At 40.3% G+C, this 18,067-nt stretch overlaps 2 protein-coding genes across 3 annotated transcripts; one reads left to right on the top strand and one right to left on the bottom strand.

The window, feature by feature from the left end:
- Positions 1-3,636: 3,636 nt before the first annotated feature.
- On the bottom strand, positions 3,637-4,898 carry LOC142969608 (trypsin-3-like). 2 transcript variants are annotated; one of them, XM_076109592.1, is made up of 5 exons: positions 4,859-4,898; positions 4,547-4,706; positions 4,141-4,403; positions 3,903-4,039; positions 3,637-3,786 (listed from the first exon to the last, which is right to left on the bottom strand). In XM_076109592.1, exons 1-5 carry the CDS (start codon positions 4,896-4,898, stop codon positions 3,637-3,639), a joined length of 750 nt encoding a protein of 249 aa, XP_075965707.1. The 2 variants fall into 2 exon arrangements, with proteins under 2 accessions (XP_075965707.1, XP_075965708.1); XM_076109593.1 differs by having other exon boundaries at positions 4,547-4,700.
- A 6,411-nt stretch (positions 4,899-11,309) lies between these two features.
- On the top strand, positions 11,310-13,415 carry LOC142969593 (chemerin-like receptor 1). Its single transcript, XM_076109574.1, has 2 exons — positions 11,310-11,324; positions 12,351-13,415. The coding sequence occupies exons 1-2, from the start codon at positions 11,310-11,312 to the stop codon at positions 13,413-13,415; spliced, it is 1,080 nt and encodes a 359-aa protein (XP_075965689.1).
- Positions 13,416-18,067: the final 4,652 nt, after the last annotated feature.

Raw genomic sequence — 18,067 nt, 5'->3', positions numbered from 1 at the left:
AAGCGACTAATAGTTTGTTGACATGAGTTACCATTCTTTTATTCATTTTATTTACAGGGTTATTTTAATGTAGCTCATTCAATTATATCATATTTATATTACTGTTCAAAGCACAATAATATGACATAATCTTTTTTAAATGATTGTATGTACATATTTAAATTATTTCAGATTCCCTACAAGCTACTAAATCAACCCACACCCACAAAAAAACATTATTCTGTTAGAAATCCGTAGCTGACCAAAAAAGTCGCTGCATAAGAAAACACGGTATTGATCAATTGACTAAATCAATACTAAATTAAATAATTAATAAATAAACGGGTAAATACAGCGTTAAATGTAAAAGTATCATGAATCTTACCACGGCAAAACAATCTGATGTTTTTTTTAGTTTTCTTTTTTTTAAATCAATTCAAATCATTAATGACTTACCGTGAATCTACAGACATTATTTGGGCTATATTTCAACTACAACCCAACTCTAGTAATTATAATGTAATTACTGTATTTCTGAGTTTATACATATGGCTAATTCATCAGCAAAACAGCAATTAGAAAACGTGGCTAAACACATGACAAAGTTATTCATTTTCAACCTTACCTGATGTCAAGTTCCGCTGGTGTTATTTGCAAGACATCCACTCGATGCTTTCTCTTGTATGGCAACCTGCCGTGAAGTTGGTTGGCTTTATAAACCTCTAGGTTGAACGCGGGATGGAGCCATGTACGCGCTTCCTATGGTAGTCCCATTTTTATGGGAATTATCAATTACGCGCGCTCCCGCTGACTCAGTCGTGCGTCAGGAGCAAGGCGGTGGTCCCGCTGACTGAGCGCGCGATGCGTTACGTCTGGGACCTCTGACAAGACTGTTTCCTAAAAAAAGAGGTTCCCAAACGAAGCAGTGTTTCTGTTTGGAACCTCTAGGGGGACTTTTTGGGGTTGCCTATTGTGAGGTTTGTTCTTATCTTGACCACAATTTCCTTTTTTTAGAGCCAACCTAAAGATCTCACATTAATAACCTAGACCTATTTTAATAACACCAATACATTTCATTTGATTTCATTATACAACCAGCTGTAGCTTAGAGATGTATTTTTACACAAATATTGTAATAGTTGCACTCAGTACTTACATGTACTTTTATGCTACTTTTTACTTCTACTCCACTAAATTTGTGAAGGAGTTATTGTACTTTTTACTCTTTAGTAACTAGTTACTCCACAGATTTAGATTATTAATAATAAATCATCTAATTGATTATGATATATTATTATAGGTTATGCTACCCAGCAGTATTTATAGTAATTATAAATAGCTCCACCTTTATCAGCTGCAATATGTAGTGATGAACACATTGATACATCACTGATCATCCAGTGGTATATATAATGTATTATTCTGAAATGAGCCATTCTGCATATTGAGTACTTTTACTTTTGGTTCTTTAAATATATTTTGACACTTTTTTACTCTTACTAAAGTGACATTTTGACTGCAGGACCTTTAATTGTTACAGAGTATTTTTACACTGTTGTATTTACAAAGGTTCTGAATACTTCTTTCACCACTGATATTGAAGTTGAAAGTCTCAAAGTTATTCTGTTTCGCCAGAAACTAAACAGAATGCCAGGTATTCAATCACAGTAACCTTGAGAGAGAAAAGATAAGAATCCCCAGAAGCTGCTATCGAGCTTGTACACTTGTTGGATGTTGCCCTCTGCTGGCTCCTATCTGACACTGCAAAAGTCAAGACACCAAAGTGATAGTAAAGTAACAGCAACACTTTTCGTTGTGAAGTGTATTGTGAGAGGAGTCAAAGCTGGTGTCACTGAGGAAAAGGAAGTCTTCTCTGCTCCGTCCTACTTATCTGTGACTTCAGAGGACTAAAGCTGCCCCTTCTGGTTCACTGAGTTGCTACCACTGACCTGACTTAACCATGATTACATCCCTGGAGAGTTACTTTACAGGGAAATCTGTTGACCGCTTATGAGGGTCCACACCCTTAGCCGCAGGAGCTGGCCCGGGCCGTCAACACGCTCCAAGTCGGACCCAAATAGAAGCCACCAGGCCGCTGATGTCATGTGTGGAGGCTGAGCCAGTCAATGTGTTTAGGGACAGCAAACGAACGGTCTCAACTTTCTGCACATGTTCTGTGAGCTTTTTCCGTGAGATCTGTATGTTTTTATGTATGTGCTTCACAACACTGTATGCTTCTGTGACATTGTTTTATCACTTTTAATCCATCATCTCCAATATATTGTCATCTTTTTCTGTTAAATTGCAGAAGGTGCTTTTTCAAAATCTTTTCACACATTATTATTAGATTATTACAATCAGCTTGTCAACTATTTGCCTTTGTTGTTCCTTTTTATAGCTCCATTTTCATGGAAAGGTCATGGCTAAACTGCTGGGTTCTTCTGTCGTGTCCCTGGCTTATCATTGCAGTCGCTGAGGGACAAACTGCATTCGTCTGTGGCCACATCAAGAACATGTTCTCTAAAGGACACTGCAGAAGTAAAAGGACTATTTTACCAAGCTGCCATAACTTCTAAGTTTGTAAACATGGTTTGTGAAATTCTGTATAGGATTCAAAACATGGACATCTGTGTTGCCAGAATAAACATCTTCTGCAAAGCCATGTTTTCAAAAATATAATAGTGCAGCATCCAGCATGCTTCACAGCAATAAAGGCTATTTTTTGTACATAATTGAGTCCTCGTTAGGCCTCTTTATTCGGTGGTCAAGAAAATGCCCGGTGACTCACCCCGCTGCTCTGAGCCACACCCAAGCAACCAAAATCCACTTAAATCACTCTGCCATTTTGTGATCGAGTGTTCTCATATGAGCACCTGTTGTTGATTGCCAGTTTGCGCCCTTACACAGAGAGGTTACAGAGCTGGGACGCTTGCAGGGAGTTAAAGTGTCTTGCACTACATACGCGTCCTCCTTTAGTGGCTCAAAATTGAAAGCTCTGGTTGACAATGTCTTCCTATATTTTCATATGACTCCAAACACAACCTGCGCCAACATTCAGGCCGAAATACAGCTCAAGAAAAGTTACTGCGTAGCGAACTGTGCCACATTTGTAGCAGACAGTAGTGGTCCAACCAGTGATCATGGAGTGTGGCCAGAGTGTGCAACATGCTTTACAGTTTCAGCCCACAGAGCAGTGTAGCAGCATTTTTTTTTTTTCCCTTTGTGATTTACTGTTGGTTGACTGTTCTACCGAGGCATCCATGAGGAAGAAACATGTCTGCCCATTTATTTTGAAGTCATTTTGAGTCAGAGCTCATGGAGTCCAATAATGTGGTAGCATGGGAGGCAGCTATTTACACTCTGAGATACTTAGATAGATGCTATTTTACATTGCTGCTTACCAAAGCTATGAATTATGGTGCTGAGCACAAGTGGATTTTCAGACACACTTGCTTTAGACACCTGCAGTGCAATTTAATCAATTTACTGTAATGTAAAGTCTGGGTGTTTAAGGCAAAAGACAGGATGTTATATTCTTAGATACTGTCATTCTAATGACTCACAGATAGACCTGTACAAACCACACAGTACACACAGCTCGTCACATAGTTGACTTTACTGTCTGTTCACGTGTGAATTCTTTGATATCTTTGCTGCTCAGCCAGACGCCATGGTACTCTTGATCCAGGAGCTGTAATTGTAAACTTTTGTGTACACCCCAGGCTTATTTCTCAGAGCGCAGCCATGCCCCCAAGACACAACTCCCTGGAGTTCCCCGTCACACGTCATGGGACCCCCTGAGTCACCCTGAAGATGAAATAAAAGTATTAGTAAATAAAATGATTATCTTAACTGGTACATCCTTTCAATCAAGAGGCAGACACACTTTTTTTGTGTTACAGCAGCCATGATCTCTAGAATACCTGGCAGGAGTCTTTTCCTCCCTTCAGATAACCAGCACAGATCATATTTTCAGTGATTTGGAAAGGATATGAATTAAAGCATGTGTCATCGCTCAGGAGAGGGGCGTCCAGGCACTGCAACTGATAAGGGTACCTCGCTGGAAAAAGATGGCGAAAGGGTGTTTTTATGAACAATAATGGCATAAAATAGCATTTTTGGAGCATTCTCAGGCAGTCAGATAGTTTGTCTGTAACTCACAGCCCTCATTACTGGGACGAAGACTCCCCCATCCAGAGATCTGGCACATTGTTCCTTCACTGGCACACTTTGAAGGGAGCGTAGCAGGGCGTACATAGCTGTTCAGAGTGGCAGGTTGACTCAGCTTGATCAGCATGATATCACTGTCCTGTGTGCGCGAGTTGTAGTCAGGGTGGCGAATAAACTTGGCAGACATAATGTGCTGTTCAGTCCCTTCAGGTTCCCAGATGTCGTGCTCTCCCAGACGAACTTCTACATCTGACCTGGAAGAAATAAATCCATCTTTAAGGTGACTTTGGAAAACCACAAGGGGGAAAAAAACCAATATGAATCCATTAGTGTTAACCAGCTGCTAAGGTTTTGATTTACATGCTGTGAACAGAGGTTAGCTAATCATCTTTCTTACTTTGTTTGGCAGTGTGCAGCAGAGAGCACCCACTCATCAGACAGAAGAGTCCCGCCACAGAAGTTGTACCCAGTGAAGAGAGACACTTGGTAGGGCACAGAATTGTTTAGACACTCATACCCTCCTACTATCTTGTTATCTTCCTTCAGGGCAGCTGCAGCTGTAAACAAAAGTGAACATAAAGAAGGGACAAAAACAGGAAAGGAGGTTGTCAGTGAATTGACATCTATCATATCAACACGTGAGACTGTGGCACCATTCGATGCCCCCACAGTCTGACTTTTTACAGTATCTATCAATTCTGTACAATACCTGCCCCTCCAAAGAGAGTCAGAAGAAGAAACAGTTCCATGCCGTCTGTCTGTCCGTCTGGCTCGCAGATTAATGTGACCTCACCCTCTTAGTTTCAGGTATTTTAGTCCTCTTATCTCTCTCTTATCGTCAGACGTACACCTCAAATAATGAACATGTGTTACATTTCCCCAGAACTCTGGGTTTAATGTACAGTATTCAGAAAAAGACAGAAAGACAAACTGGGAAAAACAGCTTAGATAAGTAAACAATTTGAATTGCAAACGCTGACATTTGGAATTCCCCTTTGTCAGTATGCTTTGAGTCAGAGTGGTTTTCATTAGATTTTGAGCTCACAGTTCTTAAGTTTGAGCTCACTTTGGGATCAGTACATTTGCTTTAAAACTATGGCAATGACTTTCTGTACAACAGGTTTATTACGAGACGTGCACTGCCTTCAGGTGAACCACAAAGGGACGTTCATACTTGTGGATGTTGAGTAAGACTTGGTGTGTGGGTGTAATTATTTTGGTTAAAGATGCTGTGGGCCACAGTAAAGGTGTGCCATCGCAAATGAGCCATTTGTAACATCCAGAGAACTCAGAAAAGAACTTAACTAGAAGTATTTTACTTTTTTAATGGTCCACTTCCTCTTACAAGAAAGGTTGTCTGCTTATCAGCGAGCTGCTGTCTGGAAAAAAGCAGGATGTAGCTGTGTTGCAATACATGGTATTAAATACTTCTGCATTGCTCAACCGTAACAAGAAATAATCCAAACACACAGAATTAAAATATATTCAGAAACTGTCTGACAGTGTCAGCTGTTTCAGTAAGTTATCAGAAAAGTGTAATTTGTTGACAGTAAAAACATTAATTTTAGTATTTTTTTGTTAATTGTATCTAACACAACAATTGTGTTGACATTGTTATTATCTTCTATACAATTGTGTAGGTTTGGAGCATGTGCACAATTTCACTAAGTTAAAATAAAAATAGATTCCCTAAAGCAGAACTTTGTCTGACAGTTTCGTTGTACAATCCTGTGGTCAACTGCAATGTAACTTTTTCCTCGATCTCTCTGGTTGAGGTATGAAATATCCAAAGACAGTAAGACCTCTCAGAGGTTAGACATCGCAAAACTGCATGTCATTGCTGAGTCAATGCCTCAGAATGGATGCGTACTGAAAGGTACGAGGCTCCGTTGCTCATAGCTGTTCATCAGCACCAGACAGGAAAACATTTAAATGTGAGGGTACATTTAACCAAACCCTATGATTATACACTTTAGGCTAAAATATAACGCATTCTCATCCAGCACAGGCAAGTTCTCCCCCCCATCATTACCGGGTGGCACACTCACTGTCTGCCTCGTTCCTTTTACAACCTGCGCATCACTGCTTGTAGTCCTTGATTGCAATCAAGTGCAACAACTTGGCGCATTCTGCCGAGAGACTTACTCTCTTGCAAAGATAAATAACGCCTCAGGTTGCATATGTGTTCACTGTTGTGTTTGTTTGCTGTTGGGATTTCACAAGACCTTCACTAGCGATACATTTTTCATTAAAGTGGCAATAGACATGTGCAGGCCGTGTCTGTCCCGGGCTAATCTCACATAATGCTGGACCCATCACTCTAATATTTTTTGGTCTCATTTTTGGCTGTGTTCTCAGGGACCTCTCTTGGTTGCAGTGATTCACACTTATTGAAAACATATTTTATTTCTCTTAAACAGTCAGTGGGGACTGTAAGTGATCAACAACTGCTTCAGTTTAAGACTCAACAATTTCCTCAACAATTAGAATTTTCCTCAACAATTGTATGTATGTATGTATCTGTGAGTGTGTGTGTGTGTGTGTGTGTGTGTGTGTGTGTGTGCGTGTGCGTGCGTGCGTGTGCGTGCATGCATAACTACCACTTAGCAAATGACAAACTGAACTGAGCACTGAATACAATGGAGTGTGTCTTCTCATGTCATTAGACAGAGAGCAATAATAGCTTCTGTAGGAAGCGTTAAAAAGTGACCGTGAAGCATGACACAGTGAAATTTTAGCTGCACAGAGCAGGTGCAGACAGCTGCGTCAGTTAAAATGAGAGTGTGACTGCTGCTTGAAATGTGAAAAACGCGTCTGATACGCTTACTTTCTAGATAATTGTGGTTTGTATTAATTTAATTTAAACATTACAGCACAGTTCATCGCAGACACACCTGGCAGAGATCTGCACTAAATAAGGACACCATCGAAGTTTAGATTGGTTCCCAATAAGCTTCGCTTTCACTATGCAATTCTCATACTCGATTTACGGCGGGAAAAAAGAGGAAGCGCATCAACCACTGCACCACAAAAACAGGGAGAGCATGGTACTCTTGTTTTCCCCGGTAGCTATCAGTAGCTGTCCTCGGTCACCAAAAGAGTATCAATCTAAGTTGTATGCAGTTACTATCCCCAGTAGTGGAAACCGAAGTAACTGTGGAAAACAAAATGCAGTTTGTCCTACTAGGGGGACAATAGTTCAAAAGTTGTCTATCGCCACTTTAAGTTTTCAATAATATACTCAAGGCTACCGAATATTTCAAAGGCATTCATTAGAGAAAACTGCTTTGGCAAAATCATTCAAATGTGCAAGCAAAATGTCCCTGAGCTAATTGCCCTGAAACGTCTTTGATAGACTCACATATGACACCCAGATGCTTGTTTTAGTTGCACATGTGCAAAACAGCATTCAGGATGTGATCCGCTGGAAGAATTAGGAAAAATTCTTTGCTGAATCTAAAACTGACATCGTTCTTAAATAATGACCGCAGCTATTTTTCCCCAACATGCGCCACCCTACCCCTTGGTTACAATATATGGAAAGGATCCAAACTTCCATTCATTTCACCATCTGTGCTCCCTGTTTAACAAGTTCCGGTTCCCCTAATCCCATTCCACTGGACCTCAAAATACCCTCGGAGAGACAGAGAGAGCACTGTGTCAGGGCACTGGATGACTTATGCATTGCCAGGCTTGTTTGCTGTCAGACAGAGGCTGATTATTCATATCCCTTAGGTCTGCTGAGGGGGACCAGGCGTTGTGGTTGAAAGTAGGGACGAATGTAAGGAAGTGGTTGAGGTTATTGAGGCTCAGCTTTTTTTTCCCTGTGTGTGGTGAATTTCGTGGAAAAAAAACGTTGCTGGCACCCGTTTCGACTTGAAAAACAAAATTCCTGACCTCTCCGCACCCATGAGACAAGGGTTTGATTTCCAGTCAGTGCCACAACAAGATCAACAAACCTTTGAGGTTTTAGGACACTGCGGATTCACACTATGTGTGCCTTTATCATAGAGTCACGGGAGTCTCAACACAACAGTTAGTATATCAGCATTTCACGAAAGGAGTTGTGGATTTAGAAATGCTGTGAGCTCAGTGTTTTGCACTCCACAGCGACGAAAAATACTGGGTGTATTACAATGACGCTGGGAGCAGGAGTATGTCATTAGTACCACACTGTCCCACACACAGACACAAACAGACATGCATGCATTTTAGTTGTGCCTTTCAGGTTGCTCCCCCACCCTCCCAGCTGCTGCAGTGAATAATAAACCCCCAAACTCCAACTGCGTATATCACCCTCTATACTAAAACTGAATTCCCTTTAAACCTCCACCAGTTGTTTTACACACCCAAATTGGTATTTGTGCGGCACACACATAATTGCATGTTTGGTTGGTAAATCAAGAACTCTGGCAAGCCCTTGGCTCTGAAGGCTCCCCTCAAACTATAGCCTTGGGATAGCTATTAATATCTCCTACAGACACCAGCAAAATGATCTGCCTTTAAGTTCTGTTTCAAGACTATACAGCATAAAATTCAAAAAACACATTTAAACAGAAAGGAAAAGTGGAGGATGTATTGCTCAAGAGGGTCAAAACCAAATAAAACAAAGTAGTCATACTGTCTAGACTTTAGCTAAAACAGTAATGCCATTTAGTGTTACAAATGGAGCTGACCAGTTCAGATTTAAAGCGGGTGATGAGGAAGGTATCTGGGTCATTTTATTTTAACCTGTTTCCTGTCGTTAGAATATATTGGTTTTGGACCTTGTGTAAAATATGTCCCAGTGGGGACGAATATTCAGATGCTGAATGTTTATATATATGAAAAAAAGGCAATGATAACAGAGACATTAGTCCACCCACACACTCAAATAAGGGTGTTGCTCTGGACTCACGCAGGGATTGAGAGCATGTACAGAGACATACTGTATGTAGTGTCTCTCACTCTTTCACTCTCTCTCTCTCTCTTTCCTTCCTCCCCCTCACATCTGGACTATTGGCAGGACAGAGTTCCTGTGTGCACATCAGCAGGGGACTCACTTTTTAGGGTTGGGCAGGTTCTAGCAGCTCACACCGTGTGAATCTGATCAGTTCAAGATATTGAAACCTCATTGTGTTTCACTGTGTGTACAACTGTTGTAGGAGATGCTCCTTTGTCTGATTTTTTTGAATGTAGATATTTATTTTTTATAACTCTTTCTTCAGTGGCGCAAATATTTAATGAAAGGGTCTCTTTTTTATTTTCCTAAATCCAGTTTTTTTTATTGTGCACTCAATGGAATGTCAATCAAACTGGTGTTGGTTTATTGATTTTAAGAATGGCTTTCATCTTTTCGTTCAAATGAACTCTTCATTTTTGGAAGAATACAAATTTCTTTATTTGATGTCGAAGTTAGAGTTTTAAGACAGTTTTGATTTGGGGCATATTATTTGTACAATGGATTTGTATTGTAAGTGGCCTTGAGTCTATAAATTCTACTTTCAATAAATGATGTGCCAACAAGTTTGCTTCTGTGGTAGATATTGGCTGAGTGCTTTTCAACATCTGTTTAATTCCTGTTGATTAAGTTTGCTTATCCAGATACCGTGCAGAATGAGTCACATAAACTTAAAAATAATGAATCTTGCACACTGGTAATCTTGTCTCAACGTCAGTGTGGGGAAAGTGAAGAAACACAGATTACTGCATCCAGGAAACAGTCCATTCATCATGTTTTGCAATATTCCACATAACATTCTAAGAAAAAAAAAATGTAATCACAACCATGTCTTACAGATGCTCAAATGTGTGGGTAGTGGAGCAGAAAAGACGAGAGTAAAGAGGAAACATGTGGGAGGAAATATGACCATGAAGACCATCTCAGATGAAGCATTTCTTCCCCACTGAAAGGTAGGGCTGTACTCTGGGGACATTAGACTGATTTTCAGTCTCCTTCAGCCAACACTCCCCCATGTCCATGCCTCCAGCCACTTAAACAACAAAAAATGTTCATTGCACTGCACAAACTTTCAGTAAGTCTGGGCGTTTTTTCAGTTCTTTCGAATCTTGTGGATTGCCCTGTTATTTGTTGTTTTTAACTCTTCTAATTATTTAGCTAATTGGTAGTTCCATGTTATTGCAAGGTTTTGGGATAGATCAAAATGTTCAGGAATCTGAGAATCTGACTCGGATATATCTGGAGTAGCTACAAAAGCAACAGGAATGTTCCAGGCAGGCTTTAAAAGATGCAATTGCTTAGATTTACTGCTTAGATTTGCTTCAGGGTGGGTTCATGAACTCCCTTTTGTTTTAAAGTTGCAATCGGGTCTGTTGATGTTGATGTTGGTTGGTTGCCATTCCCATTATGTAGCGATGCCTACACTTATGCACCTTTACTGTACATGTCAGAGGTTTTAGGAATGCATGGTTCAGTGCAATGAGTGACCAAGAATATCCCATCTAATCCCAACTTCATGCGACATGAATTCATGCAACATATTTATTTAAATTACAGAAAATGCAAAAGTATGGCAGCCCTGTACTGTTTGAGTACTGTCAGTAGTGTTTCTACTTACTTCATTTACAAGTATGATAGCACTTTGAAAATAGATTGGATTGATAGCGCAAAATGGGATTCTTACAAATAGGAACAGATCTCTTTGTTTGCAGGTTTGAATCTACAGAAGCACCGCGGTTATGTGTCCAGCTTCAAGTGGACAGTGGCACGGAGGGTGTAGCCTGCAATTTTTTTTTAACTGCACGGCAACCCTAAATTATTGACAGATGCTGCTGTGACTTTCTTACACGTGCTGCAGGGTGAAGAGAAGGGACATGTATCCCACACGATCAGATGCTGATTCACACATTCAACACAGAGCAATCCCACTTAACCTCAAGCCAACGTGAGGTCAACCCACATAGAGAAAAACACATTACGCAACAGGGTCACTGATGCACATGAGAAGTCACAACTCCACTCATTCTCAGGTAGTCATCTCAACAACCTACAATTGATGTATTTAGTTGTTTGGTTACTTGCTGTTTTCCCAAATAGGCTCTATCGTTTGGCATTTGAAGAAGGCATGTATTGGCAGGATTTTAGGTCAGATTAGTAGCAGAGCAGCACACTTGCAGAGACAGCAGCATGTAGGCCTATATAAAATCTGTATATTACTGTCATGAAGTTCACATATATACTGCATTTCCATGCTGTATGCATAACACATCAATAAAGCAAAGATTGTGTTTCGTATATGGTTTAATGGCCTTCAAAGGAGGGGGTGCGTGCCGCCTGAGGTCCCGCCTCAATATGAGCGATGACGTCACATATTTAAGGAGTCACGGATCAGAACTCCACGACTTCCACGGACTAGTCAGACTCCTCCGGTGTGTCTTTTCCAGCGGAAGCATCCTCATCGGACAGGCGCTTTTAGGTAGGTGCTGTACCTTTGTTCTCTTCAGAAACCTTTGCTCTGCAAGAAATAGTCGGTAAAAGCATCTGATGTTGGCTGTGGCATGCTCTGGCAAAATTCTTAGTTTGGAATTTGCAGAGAGAGGCTGCTCTTCGGGGTCGACAAAAGTCTTTGTAAGAAATTGACAGTGCAAATCGCCTACTGCCAAGCGGTTAATTAAGCCCATAAACTATAGCAAAGGGTGTGGGGACGTTTGCTTTTATTCAACAGAGTGGTTTTATTTTCTGTGGCGAGACTCGGATTTCCAGATTTCTGTTCACGTTTCATATGTGCACCGATTCATTTCATTCACTGGGAAAATTGGTGCACGTTTTGCGTGCGTGTCTAAGTGTTGCATGTTGTGCAATACTTTTCAAGTTAGTTTATTTATTCATGTTTTGTTATGAAGCCTCTAACCAGCATAGATAGTTGGGAAACTTTCTTCAAAACGCCATTAAGACGTCCTTTAATGTCTATTGTGCCCCACAATTCAAGTGATGTCTATGTGAACAGCATCATCTGGGGGCTTTTTTGCCGAGCTGACATATGTGAAGGTACAATTTGTCATATTCAGGAGTGGGCTGAAGTTTTATGTTTTATGAAAATTATTTAGGAATTATTAGGCACATTTATTGACCTCTGGTTAAAGTATTTTTTTTTTTTTTTACAGCAGGTCTCAAGACAACAATGATGGAGCTAATGACTGCTAACCCTTTCTATCACAACAATACATCCGACGCCACTGGAAGAAATGTCTCTTTGTATGACGACGACGACGACGAGTATGACTATAAGGACGAGCACGCTGAGCTGAGACAGTCTCTCAACATCATGTCTCTCATTGTTTACTGCCTGGCCTTTGTTCTTGGTGTGCTCGGGAATGGAGTGGTTATCTGGGTGACCGGCTTCAAGATGAAGAAAACAGTTAACACCATTTGGTTCCTCAACCTCGCCGTGGCCGATTTCCTCTTCACAGCGTTTCTGCCCCTGAGTGTGACCTACACAGCTTTGGATTTCCACTGGCCTTTTGGCAAGTTCATGTGCAAACTGAACAGCACAATAAGCTTTCTGAACATGTTTGCCAGTGTCTACATTCTGGTGGTGATCAGTGTGGACAGATGTGTGTCTGTGGTGTGGCCCATCTGGGCCCAGAACCACCGAAGTGTACGCAAGGCATCCTGTGTGAGTCTGGGTGTTTGGGTGCTGGCTCTGATTCTCAGCACTCCATACTTCGTCTTCAGGGACACTGGGCCGTCATATGACAATGAAGACATCATCAACTGCTTCAACAACTTTGCTTTTTCTGATGACTACGAAACTCCATCTGTGAATCAGCTGCGACAGTTTCGTCATCAGGCCATGACCATCACCCGCTTCCTGCTGGGATTTGTTGTCCCCTTCACCGTCATTGTCTCCTGTTATGCTGTGATAATCCATCGTCTCAGAAGAAACCGCACTCTGGCCAGCCACTCAAGTCGCCCCTTTAAGATCATCGCTGCAGTTATCACTATTTTCTTCCTGTGCTGGGCTCCTTATCACATCATGGCTTTAATTGAGTTGGTGAATCACATGGCTAATCATGCAAGTGAGACATTAGACCATGTCACCACTATTGGAGTCCCTATAGCAACCAGCTTGGCCTTTCTCAACAGTTGCCTGAACCCACTGCTGTACGTGTTCATGGGACAAGATTTCAAGGATAAAGTCCGCAAATCCATCCTGAATGTTTTGGAGACTGCCTTCCAGGAAGAGGTTTCTCGCTCTTATACCTACACAAACTCAATGGTCACCAGTCGGAGCAAAGAAAAGTCTGTTTCTGATGCCGAGGTATAAGGCTTTCCATGGTTTAAAAAAACAAATACTGTAACTGTAAATAGCAAATGTAACTGTATATAACAAATACCTTGGCTTCTGTTGTTGTTGTTGTTTTTTATCAAAGGACCCTCAAGGCGATCTGTATACATTATCTGAAATTGAAACATGACACCTGTTACCGTTTGACTTATATGAGACTTATAATTGGCAACTTCACCGACAGTATTTACAATCTGGTAGAGCAGACAAATGGTAATATTATACAGTGACTTCTAGATCTATGTGTCATGCATTTGTGGGATAAAGCATTTTTAATTTATGGAAAGGCAAAATATTTTTTATTAATAATAAGGCTTATTTATGTAGAGCTTTACAAGGGAGAAACCAGAAATACAATAACATTCATGCATAAATAAACACATGAGGACAACTTTACCCAAATTAAATAACCTACAGAGCAAAAGGCTACAATCATCTTTTGAGTAACAATGGTGCTTCTTCACTTCACAGTCCTGATGTTGGCTGCAATTTGACTCACAGCAGGATCCTTAGTTTCTACCATACTAGACCGAGTGGATATGTATTGTGCCATCTTTTTCATAATTTGAAAATAGATATCACATCAGTTTATGGTTTAATTTGTGCAACACAAGCAACAAGTATCTAAGATTTGGTTGACAAAGGGAACTTTATGTTTTTCATCCCGCGCATACATTCCAGATGTTGATTAGTACATTATGCCCCAGCCTGTATGTGATGGCAAGGAAAACCAGCAATAAACCAAGTCCTCGTTGTTTATAGGCCAAGGTTGTAGACTATATTAATAATCTAAAAGTCTGGCACATCACCTCAATAGAATATTTTGACAAAGAACACAATGCATTTCTTGCCATAGAATATAGTATGTTGCAAACGAATGCACTGAAGAGTAATAATAAAGAATGTACAGTGTGACATAGTGATGAGGAACCACTGACAGACGTATAGCAAATTAATTTACCAAGTCTCCCCTTACCACTGATCCCATTATGTGTGTACATGATAAAACTGGGCACATGACCACAAAGACCATCTTTGGTACAGATTACACGACCTAGTTACACTAGATTTTGCTTAACTCATTTAGTCTAGTCATTTTGCCTGTAATGTCATCTTGTAATGTCTATTTCTTATGCCGCCTGCCATTTGGCAACAGAAACTGATTCAACTGACTTGTTATACTGCATGCTTTGATAAACATGTTTTTTACCAACGTTATTCAGCACTAGGACAGGCTAATGTACGCCTAATAAATACCTTTGATAGTGACTATGATATTATAAGGTTTAAAGTAGAAGCTGCATTTTATATTTGGCTTGGTTTAATCTTTTGATCATTGTTAGTTACTTTTTGGGGGAGATTGTTTTCTACTTTCATTATATCGATTTATCTGCCAGTTTTGTACTTTCCTTTACTCTACTACATGTCCAAGGTGACATCTATAAGTGTCTTGTTTTGTCCGACCAACAGCAAAAACAAACAAAGTTGATAAATTTAAATATTTAGATTACTATTAAAAAAGATAAAGAAAAAGCACCAGCACATTTTAGAAACTAGAATCAGGGAATATTTGGCTTTTTTAAATCAATCGACTAATTGAGTGGAGAAAAAGGGAAAAGGACACCATTATTCCGTGTATTGTATGACTTTTGTATAGTGGCATATTGTGATGAACCTCTCCATAACATTTCTAATGTAAACAATGTAAATTATAATTTGACTGTTTTTATTTTAAGATTTCTTTTTGTCCTTAGTGGCCAACTCTGCATAAATGGTGATATTGATTATGATGTTATTGTGGTTCTTGTGGTTACTATTACTTCCATTATTAAAATATTATTTGGACCATGTTTCCTCTCATGATGTGCATCTCATAATGACCACATAACTTCACAAAACACAGTGCCTGGAATCTCTTTTCCTTCAACAGAAAGAGGTACAAGTGTGCATCACATACACAACTTATCTGATGTAAGGCATAACTAACAAGCAGCCAATCAAAGTACATATGTTTTGTGTTTGTTCACTTCATCATTATTATTACAGTCATGGCCAGTAGCTGTTTTCTCAAAGATCAAGAACAGCAAACCTCAAAAGGCAAAAAACATTCCTGAAGCACACTGATTCATTTGTACCCTTGCATGTGCCTAAATTAGTGCAAACAGATTTGTAGCACTGTTTGCAATAACAAAACCATTCCAGTCAAGTAGTCAGGAAGCGGGTAAATCATCAGTCATTTGTGATTGTATAAATATTATGGGTGGACTTTTATTGCCAAAGTCAGTAATCATCAGTAGCTTTTACATTATGTCCTATTATTCTGATACACTCAATTGTTTAATGCCAATGGTGGATTTGTTAATGAAATAGTGTTCATGATAGCTTATTTTTTGTTTATTTCAAATGTTTATACTCTGAAGAAAAATAAATGAAAACTTGTAGATCTATCTGTATCCTTTCACAATATAATTCTATTGGTTCATGCACATTATTCTGTGAGTCATTATCAGCTTTAAGTTGTTGTTTGATATGATCTAAAAATGAAGTGTGATAGTAAGTGGTATGATAGGAAGAACAGGTCTGGAGGCGGGCCTGTTTGAGGAGGAGCAGGAAGTGGCAGGAGCCCAGCTTGATCCGAGCCTATATGGGATTGAGTTCAGCTGTGAGTCCTTTGCAATACCTGCAGCAAAACCCTGGTCCCTGTTCTGACTACAGCTGTTTGTCTGAGAGAAAATGTGAGTTTCCCCGTACATTTATGTATGCAGGACCTTGATGCTTGAGTTGTTTATGTTAAGTTAATGATGTACATTGTGTTACTCATCATTTATATGGTAGCCTGATATTTACTCCATATGTATTACATTTTGTGTAAGGTTATAATACATGGGACATATTTTCTGTTGAGATAAAACCAGCCTCCCCTGCCCACCTGTCCATGTCTAGCCCGAGGGGCTGCTGTGGCAGGAGGAGTGAGGAGTCCACTGCCTGGAAAAAATCAACGATTCGATCCCAGTCTCCATCAGTCCGCATGTCGATGTGTCCATGGGCAAGATTCTGAATCCCAAATGGCTACCCAAGGCTGTTCCATCAGCTTGAATGTGTGAATGAGCATTGAGTTTAGATCCTGATGGGCAGGTTGGCACCTTGTGTGGCATCCTATGCCATCAATTTGTGAATGGGTAAATGTTTACATGTAGGTTACAAGGCTATTTTATTGTCATTGTACAACAGGGTGGAAATGCAGATTGCAGTCCCATTTTGCTACACAACAAAACACAAACACACACACAACAAACCTCTATGTGGAGGGTGAAGGATGTATTAAGGAGTCTCAGAGCCAGAGGAAAGAAGCTAATTAGTGCTCTTTGCTCCTCTATACCAATACCACTGAGGCTCAGTTGATGGGTGCCAATAATGTTCAGGGTGGATTTAATGACCCGCTGTAGAGCCCTCCTGTCCTGTGATGTACACATCCCGCCAGTTTGTAATGTTTCCAGTCGGGATGCTTTCTATCACTCCTCTGTAAAAGTAAACAAGTGTTCAACACTAGAGTGGAGGAGGTGCTGGGGTCTGTTTGTGAGGAAGTCTAATTACCAGTTGCAGAGTGAGGTACTCGAGCCCAGAGTGCTAAGTGAAGCCAATCAGTTTCATGGGGGAGATTGTGTTAAAGGCTGAGCTGAAATCAACAAACAACATTCTGATGTAAGTCTTGTTATTTTCCAGATGAGTGATGGATGAGTGGAGAGCAGTGGAGAAAGCATCCTCTGTGGATCCGTTGGCTCTGTATGAAAACTGGTGAGGATCCAGGCTGGGTGGGAAGTTGTTTCGGATGTGCTGGAGAATCAGTTTCTCAAAGCACTTCATCAGAATGGGGGTGAGTGCCACAGGGCGATAGTTATTCAGACTGGACACTGCAGACTTTTTAGGTACAGGAAAGATGGTGGCTGTCTTGAAGCAGGTGGGAACACTCTCTTGTGGCAGTGTTGAAAAGAAATGATACCTTTCTCAAAGATGTCCAGTTGCTCAAAGGTGAATCCGTGGCAGAAGTAATGAACCTGTGAAACCTCACAGATTTAAGTCTTTGGGGAGAAACGTGACGTCAGCCACACCAACGCCCACGTCGAGGAGGAACTACAGCCTGCGCGCACCCATTTATTTATTTTTTTATTTTTTTATTTAAAAAACTATAAGTGTTGTGCAATTAAAAGTTTTCACAATTGCTAAAACATAAATGTGTCTTCATTTATATAAAGAACTCCAGTATAGTACTACATTACACTGAGCAGCATCTTGTCAGTGCTGATTTGCATTGACTGAGGACTGTTTCTGTATGTCCTGAAAGTAACAGGTGAGATTACATCTTACAATAGTCTTTCAACATAGTGATATGTTGAAAATGTCAGTGATGACATCAGTTATCTGGTTGGCACATGTTCTTCGTACACAACTATGTTGTCAGGCCCAGCAGCTTTACTCATATTCACTCTCATCAGGTTGTTCTATTGCTTTTGTGATCACCACATCATCAACACATATATGTTGATGTATATTCTCCAGATTGATGACATTTTCCTGGGTGGAGGCATCCCTGAACATGTGCCAGTCTCAACTTTCAAAACAGTCCTTTAGAG

The sequence above is a fragment of the Anarhichas minor genome, unplaced genomic scaffold, assembly GCF_050575085.1.
Source record: "Anarhichas minor isolate MPS153535 unplaced genomic scaffold, ASM5057508v1 ptg000041l, whole genome shotgun sequence".
NCBI classification, from domain to species: domain Eukaryota; kingdom Metazoa; phylum Chordata; class Actinopteri; order Perciformes; family Anarhichadidae; genus Anarhichas; species Anarhichas minor.
The sequence above is the reverse complement of the archived record's forward strand: the minus strand, read 5'-3'. Positions and strand labels throughout refer to the sequence as shown.